Here is a 9,151-nt window from a genome sequence, read left to right on the forward strand (position 1 = left end):
ACAAATTGTGGTATATGTACACCATGAAATACTATGCACTATAAAAAAGGATGGAGACTTCACATCTGTTATGTTTACCTGGATGGAACTGCAACATATTTGTCTTAGTAAAGTATCTCAAGAATGGAGGGAAAAGTACCCAATGTACTCATTACTACTATGAAATCAACATATAATCACCTACACATTCATATGAGTGATAAAACGTAACTATAGTCCATAAAGTAGAAAGGAAGAGAAGAGAGAGGGGAAGGTGGGAAGAGGGATGGTATTTGGGGGCACCTAATCTAATGTTCATGATGCAATGGTACATTTCAAAACTATTAAGAAAAGAGTATAATTGTGATGGATGTTTTACTTAGTTCAATGTAAGCATTTCACATTGTACATTAAATCAGTACACTGAACCCCATAAATGCATCAATGTACGCTGTTACGATTTAATAAAAATTAAATAAAAATATTTTAAAAGGATATTAGCAAACAGAATATAATAACACATTAAAAAGGTTATACACTATGATCAAGTGGGTTTTATCCCAGAGACACAAGGTTGGTTCAACATACACAAATCTATAAATATAATACACCACATAAAAAGAATCAAAAACAAAGACCATGATTCTTTTAATTGATGCAGAAAAGGCTTCTGACAACATCCAGCATCTTTTCATGACAAAAACACTCAAGAAAATAGGCGTAGATAGTACATCCCTTAAGCTGATAGAGGCTATCTACAGCAAATCCACACCCAATATCATATTGAATGGAGTAAAACAGAAAGCATTCCCACTCAAATCTGGAACCAGGCAAGGATGCTCACTGTTTCTACTGATATTTAACATAGTGTTTGAAGTCCTAGCCATCGCAATCAGGAAGAGAAGGAGATTGAAAGAATTCAAATGTGGGTAGTGGAGGTCAAACTCTCCCTCTTTGCAGATGACATGATCTTACACCTGGAAAACCCCAGGAACTCAACTACAAAGCTCTTAGAAGTGATCAAGAAATATAACAGCATCTCAGGACATAAAATCAATACCCATAAATTAGTAGCGTTCATATAAGCCAACAATTGTCAAGCCGAGAATAAAATCAAAGACCCTATTCCTTTTACAATAGCACCAAAAAAGATGTAATACCTGGGAATATATCTAGCAAAAGACATGAAAGATCTCTATAAGAAGAGGTATGAAACTTTGAGAAAGAAAAAAGCAAAAGATGTCAATGAATGGAAGAACATACCATGCTTAAGGCTGGGAAGAATCAACACTATTATAATGCCCATACTACCCAAAGAAATCTATAGATGTAATGCAATCCCCCATCAAAGCACCAATGTCATACTTTAAAGATCTTGAGAAAAATAGTACTTCAATTCATATGGAATCAGAAAAAATCCCGAATAGCAAGTACAGTTCTTAAAAATAAAAACAAATCTGGAGGCATCACATTGCCAGCATTCGGGTTATATTGCTATATATAAAAGGCTATAGTGATCAAAACAGCATGGTACTGGCACAAAAATAGAGACCTTGGGAATAGGATACAGAATCTAGAGATAAACTCAGACACATATCATCATTTAATCTTTGATAAGCCTAACAAAAACATGCAATGTGGAAAAGAATCCTTATCTAACAAATGGTGCTGGGAGAACTGGTTATCTACATGTAGGAGACTGAAACTTGACCCAGATCTTTCACCATTTACAAAAATTGATTCTTGTTGGATAAAAGATTTAAATTTGAGACATGAAACAATAAAATTCTAGAATAGAGTGTGGGGAAAACACTTGAAGATATTGGCCCCGGGGAAAAAAAAATTATGAGGAAGACCACCCCCTCACCCCAGCAACACCAAAAATAAATACTGGTACTTGATCAAGCTAAAAACTTCTGCATAGCTAAGGTCACAAACAAAGCAAACAGTCTTCAGAATGAGAGAATATTTTTGCATGTTATGAATCTGACAAAGGTTTGATAAACAGAATCTACAGAGAACTCAAATTAAGCAATAAGAAAAGTGCAAACAACACTCTCTATAAGTGGGCAAGAGATTTGAACAGAAATTTCTCTGAGGATGAGAGGAATGGCCAACAAACACATGAAAAAATGCCCACCATCTTTAATCAGCAGAGAAATGAAAGTCAAAACCACTCTAAGATATCACCTAACCCCAGCAAGATTAGCCCACATCACAAAGTTCCAAAACACCAGATGCTGCCATGGATGTGGAGAGAAGGGAACACTTCTATCCTGCTGGTGGAGTGCAAACTAATTCTTCTTAGTAAAGTATCACAAGAATGGAAAGATAAATATCCAACGTACTCCATACTAATATGAAATCAATATATAAACAATTACATGTTGCTAAGAACAATAAAACACTATTATAGTCCAGTTGAGGGTACAGGGAAGTGGAAGGGGGGTGGGGGAGGACGAATGGCAGAAGGAGGGAGAGCAGGAGGCGGGATCTCACCTTTGAGCACATTGTGAGAGTATATAACATGCCTCCTGGATGAGGGGCTCTTCTACAAATGGAAATTTCCCCCGGAAGTGAGAACGATGTAACTTAAATATTGTATCCTGATATTAATTTGAATAAAGTTTAAAAAAAAAAAAAGTGATGGAGTCAGAAGATGGACATGACTATTTCATCTGTTCTGCTTACTACTTATTCACTCTGGGCTTGTCACAAAACTTCTATGATACCTGGGTTCTACCCATATAAAAATGAATAACAATGTATACTCAAAATTTTTAAAAATCGGTGTTAGATACAAAACCATTTGGTGACATTTTTGTTGTGAAGTGCAACACAAAACCACAATCGTTTTCCCCATTTTAGCATGATTTGTAATAAAAGTAATAGTAATAATGATTTTAATCCCTATGTAAAGTTGAGAATAATAGCTGACTGTTGAAACAGATAACTTACATTTAGGGAGAATTTTTTGGAGTTTTTTTGCTTTGCTTTGTATGTTTCTGAGCAATTATCAATATGCATTTATTGTTTATGAAATACTCATGATCCCCAGGTATTTCATCATTGACCTTAGGAGAATACTAATTAGTTATTATTCATAGCACAGCTGTGTCTCCTTGTTGGATTCTTTTATGCACCAAGAAGTATTCTCATTAATTAGGCCTTTGATTTGGGAGAGTTGAAGGCAGGTGCACCCTCTTTCCTCAATCATGAAGGTTCAATGAAGGTGACAATCAGGCAGAAGGGGTAGTAGCAGTTTGAGGATATTGCTGCTCTTTTTAGATATAAGGAAGAATACTCATCTTGTCCTTTATAAAATAAAAATACTTTTTTTCTTCGGAATTTTTCTTGGCTGAATCATCTGCACTAAAACTTTTGCTCAGCTAAATTAGGGTAAGTGGGGATAAAACAGATAGTCTTAGGGAATATTATCAAGGGTTTCTCAATATCAAAATGATTTGTGTACAACCTTCTGACTCTTATACTAATTTTTCTTTCTTCAGTGAAATATAGGGCATCTATTAAACTATGTTAATAGCTCTTAAATTGTAGATCATTAAAAATAAAAATGATTATTCCTCTTAAATCAAAAGTTTGTGATTAAATATCTATGTTATAATCTATTTTGGCAAGTATTTATTAAGAGCCTGTTAGGTACTTTAAGGAACATTCATCCAATAAAATAAAAGTGTGTCAGAGTGAAAGAGGGAGTGAGTTTGTTGGAAAAGTAAAAATCATGAAATCCGTTTTGAATTATAATGTGTGAAATGAGTCGTAAATCTACCTGTTGGTATGAGAATTTAAAAGCAAACAGTCTGTTTGCAATATGTGTTGGTGTTGAGCATCCTAGTAAAATTGCATACCTGCAAGCATAAGAGGAAAGTAAACTAGGAAAGGCAGATGGCAAAGTTATATGTCCAGAGCTAGTAACTGAAGCTACAGAATGAAGGAGATAACTGAAACAAAGAGAAATACTGTGATAAACATTTGAGTGTAGGAGTCTTTTTGACATAACAACTTCTTTTCATTTGGGCAGATGCCCAGCAGTGGGATTGCTGGATTAAATGGTAGGTCTACTTTTGGTTCCCTGAGGAATTCCCCTACTGTTTTCCATAGAAGTTGTGCTAACCTATATTGCCACCACCTCCATACCAATATCTATTGTTTTTTGAATTAATAATGACAATTCTGACAGAGGTAAAATGATATCTCCTTGCAGTTTAAATTTGCATTCCCCTGGTGATTAGTGATATAGTCATGTTGAACATTTTGTCATATGTTTGTTGGCCCAAACTGCAACCAAAAAATAGCTGGGCACTATGCCGGGCGCCAGTAGTGCCAGCTGCTCGGGAGGCTGAGGCAAGAGAATCGCGTAAGCCCAAGAGCTAGAGGTTGCTGTGAGTCCTGTGACGTTATGGCACTCTACCAAGGGTGGTAAAGTGAGACTCTGTCTGTACAAAAAAAAAAAAAAATGAGGAAGAATCTTCCTGAAATTTGATAACCTTCTTGTATCCAGATGCTTAAATTTCTGGGAATATAGGGAAGTTTCCTCCCTAAAGCAGGCTTTTATAAGTATTTATTAAGTAACCTTCCCTAAACTTAGGATAAGTCCCTACAAATACACTATGAACATGTCATTGCTTGAAGTGACTTAACATTTTGCATTTTGATTGCAGTGTTATTGACTTAAATAACTTTGTAAAGTTAGGAAAATACTAACTAAATAATAGAAACTCTGTAAAAAAATAAGAAAAAGTAAATTATGAAGACCAAGACCTTAGGAAACTGTAAATTATGGAATCAATTGTACAAAAAATCCAAATAATATTTGCTATGAAAAAGGCCAATTTCTGCATCTAAGAAGTAAAAATAAGCAAAAGATTGATGGCAATACAGAGAAGTTTGAGATGAAAATGAATAAATTTTATTTCTACAAGGAAATGGTAGAATTTGAGATTATTGACTAAAAGGAGGAAAGCAAGAGTTAGGTTTAAGCCAATTATAGATTAGGTGGGTAGTTCTCAATCAGGGTGACTTATCCCATTGCACGCATTTGACAATACCTGCAAACATTTTTATTTCATTTTATGTTTTTATAAGTATAGAGTTGCAAATCATAGCTGTGTACATTAATGCGATCATGGGGCACCATACACTGGTATTATAGACCATTTGACACATTTTCATCACACTGGTTAACATAGCCTTCCTGGAATTTTCTTAGCTATTGTGTTAAGACAATTATATTCTGCATTTACTAAGTTTCACATGTACCCTTGTAAGATGCACCGCAGGTGTAATCCCACCAATCACCCTCCCTCTGCCCATCCTCCCCCCTTCCTCCCCTCCCTCTCCCCTTCCCCATATTCTTAGGTTATAACTGGGTTATAGCTTTCATACGAAAGCCATAAATTAGTTTCATAGTAGGGCTGAGTACATTGGATACTTTTTCTTCCATTTTTGAGATACTTTACTAAGGAGAATATGTTCCAGCTCCATCCATGTAAACATGAAAGAGGTTAAGTCTCCATCTTTCTTTAAGGCTGCGTAATATTCCATGGTGTACATATACCACAGTTTATTAATCCATTCATGGATTGATGGCCACTTGGTCTTTTTCCATGACTTAGCAATTGTGAATTGGGCTGCAATAAACATTATGGTATAAATATCTTTGTTATAATGTGATTTTTGGTCTTCTGGGTATATATCTAGTAGAGGAATTATAGGATCGAATGGCAGGTCGATTTTTAGATCTCTAAGTGTTCTCCAAACATCTTTCCAAAAGGAATGTATTAATTTGCATTCCCACCAGCAGTGTAGAAGTGTTCCCTTTTCTCCACATCCACGCCAACGTCTCTGGTCTTGGGATTTTGTGATATGGGCTAATCTTAATGGAGTTAGATGGTATCTCAAGGTAGTTTTGATTTGCATTTCTCTGATGATTAAAGATGATGAACATTTTTTCATATGTCTGTAGGCCGTGCACCTGTCTTCTTCAGAAAAGTTTCTCTTCAAGTACCTTGCCCAGCCTGCGATGGGATCACTTGTTCTTTTCTTGCTTATACATTTAATTTCTCTGTGGATTCTGGGAGGATTTCTGACATTGAAGACAAACATTTTTAATTGTCACAACTGGGGAGGGACGGATCTGATGTCTAGTGGGTAGAAACTATGGTACTGCTAAACATGCTACAAAGCACAGGACAAACCTTACAATAAAAAAAATTACCCATACCAAAATGTCAACAATTCCAAGGTTGAGGAACTCTGGATTACGAGGGTAAAAAACTCAGCAAAATGATAGACTCTACCTTAGAGTCCCAGAGATAAAGAAAGCAAGATGTTATTTTTATAGATGGCTATACTTCTAACTTCCTGTAGCCTGACCCTCAATAATAAGAAGGCAATATCTAAAAATTTCATTTAGATGTTTTATTATTTTATTTCAGAATTTTTTAATTAATTGCCATACATACTTAACTAGAATTGCAATTTTGAGAAAGAGTGAAAAGTTAGGCACTAAAAGAGACTAACATACTGTGAAGACAGCACCCTGTAGGAAGAAAGTTATGGGTTTAAATTTTGGTGCTAAATAAGATAAAGTGACAAAGTAGAGAGTAATGCTGATATAAGTGATATTATTATATTTTCAATGATTCTAGGACAGTGGTTCTCAACCTACTTATGAAGTAGCAATGAAAATAATTTTATGGTTGGGGGTCACCACAACATGAGGAACTGTATTAAAGAGTTGCAGCATTAGGAAGGTTGAGAACCACTGTTCTAGGATATCTGTCTCTGAGGTGTCCCAGAAACCTCTAAATTAGAAAAAAACTCTAGAAAATTTAAACGAGCAGATAGGGTTTGAAGTTACTTCTCTTGTTTCATTAAATATTAATGTGTTTTTTTCTCCTCAGTGGAACAATATATAAAAGTAAATATAACAAAAAGAATAAAATGTAAAGTTATTGACTCAAATTTGTCATCCTTGAGCATTTAATTTGGTGCTTCTATGTTACTGGAGCAGAAAAGTTATTCCAAGAAAAAAGAGTCACAGTAAAAGACATTTAATGACATTAAATTGAACAAAGTTCCCTTTATATATTCCAACGATTATGTAGATTTTTAAGTTCAAGCAGATAATGTCTACATTATAACCCACATTTGAACATTTGATATGATACTTAAATAACTATCCACTAGTCCATCACTCTTACTATCATAACTTGAAGTTTTAAATACTTGAAGTTTTCTAGAACACTGAAAAAGATATAACAGTAAGATTGTTATTTATATCTTAAGTGTAATGGCTCATTTGAGTCTGGTGATGAAGTTTCTGAATATACTCACTGTGATTTGCAATGTGTTGATTATTATATCTTCAGAGTTGCTATTAAGGAAAAAAGAATGATCAATGATAGCCACTTCAGTGGATTTGTACTACTTGGATTCACAGGACAGCCTCAGCTGGAAATGATCATCTCTGGGGCTGTCTTTTTCTTCTACACCATTGCCTTGGTGGGAAATGCAGCCATCATCCTGCTGTCTTTCTTGGATGACCATCTACAAAGCCCCATGTATTTCTTCCTTAGAAATTTGGCCATCTTGGATCTTTGTTACACCACAAACATAGTTCCACAGATGTTGGTCAACATCTGGGGCAAAGATAAGACAATTACCTTTGGTGGCTGTGCCTTTCAACTTTTCACTGATATGGTACTGTGCTCAGTTGAATGCATTCTTCTGGCTGTGATGTCATATGACCGATTTAATGCTGTCTGCAAGCCTCTGCATTATATGACCATAATGAACCCCCAACTCTGCCAAGGCCTTGTAGCTGTTGCCTGGGTAGTTGGTATTATTAATTGCATGATACTTTCTCCCTATGCCATGAGTCTTCCTCGGTGTGAGAATCACCACCTAGACCACTTTTTTTGTGAAATGTCTGCAATGATCAAGATTGCATGTGTGGATACCACAACCATGGAGGTAACCACATTTGCCATGTGCCTGATTATAGTTCTTGTTCCTCTTCTTCTCATACTTGTTTCATATGGCTTCATTGCTATAGCTGTACTCAAGATCAAGTCTGCAGCAGGAAGACAAAAAGCATTTGGGACCTGTTCCTCACATCTCATTGTGGTATCCATCTTTTATGGAACTGTTATCTACATGTACATACAGCCAGGAAACAGTCCAAGCCAGCATGAAGGCAAACTTCTCAGTATCTTTTATTCCATTGTTACTCCTAGCTTGAACCCACTGATTTATACACTAAGGAATAAGGAGTTCAAGGGAGCCATGAAGAGGCTGATTGTAAAATAAAAAGGTTGCAGGGAACTAACAGGACATCTAATCTTCCTCCCAGCAATTTTCAATACAGAAATTGGCCCCTTTCAATCTAAAGTGTAGACAATTTATTTTGTAATCAACAAAGATAAAGATAATACTCAGGAAAAAAACAAATAAAAATTAATAGTATTATCTATATCTTTATCAACAAAAATAAAGATAATACTCAGGAAAAAAACAAATAAAAATTATAATCAAATCCAAAGCACTTATTGAATTATTAATACATGCTAATACAGGTACAAAAACTCATATTTAAAATCAATTTATAAACTTACGTGCCTACACTAGAAATAACTTATACTGTGCACTGATTTTTTTATGTTGTAAATGTTCCAATTATATTTAAATTGATCAATCTAACTCTATTATTTCCCTTTGATCATGCTAACTAAATATTGTCATGAATTCAATGTGCTCATTGCACTGTATTTTAAGATACAACATCTTTTCTTCAATCAGCCGCAGGAATATGTTTACAATAAAAATCTCTACCCTGAAAATTATAGCAATAAAACCAGTTATTAACCAAGAAGACTAAAAGTTCTAGTTCCAAATCACCTTGAAAGTAACCTGATATTAATTGGTCACAGTCATTTTTATACCTTGAATATCAGCTTCTGCCCGGATAATCATTCAAAGAATCTGATTCTTGTGATCACAAAAAGAAAAGAATATATATCAGGTTACATTAACTACATTTAAGATACTAATACTTCTTCCTTTTCTACTTAGCCTTCTAAATTTTTACTGCTTATTTTAAGGACCAACATGGAGGTATTATCATAGCACCTGATTTGAAAGTCCTAAA

The 9,151-nt window shown here is 34.9% G+C and overlaps 1 protein-coding gene across 1 annotated transcript; it reads left to right on the forward strand.

Annotated features, from left to right (window-relative positions):
- The first annotated feature begins 7,395 nt into the window (after positions 1-7,395).
- Positions 7,396-8,313, forward strand: LOC128594707 (olfactory receptor 2W1-like). Its single transcript, XM_053603613.1, has one exon. The coding sequence runs from the start codon at positions 7,396-7,398 to the stop codon at positions 8,311-8,313; it is 918 nt and encodes a 305-aa protein (XP_053459588.1).
- The last annotated feature ends 838 nt before the right edge of the window (positions 8,314-9,151 follow it).

This window comes from Nycticebus coucang, chromosome 9 (assembly GCF_027406575.1).
Source record: "Nycticebus coucang isolate mNycCou1 chromosome 9, mNycCou1.pri, whole genome shotgun sequence".
Taxonomy (NCBI): domain Eukaryota; kingdom Metazoa; phylum Chordata; class Mammalia; order Primates; family Lorisidae; genus Nycticebus; species Nycticebus coucang.

Bases quoted from the DNA above. Each gene is read 5' to 3' on its own strand.
- LOC128594707 (XM_053603613.1), top strand. From the start codon at position 7,396: ATGATCAATGATAGCCACTTCAGTGGATTTGTACTACTTGGATTCACA.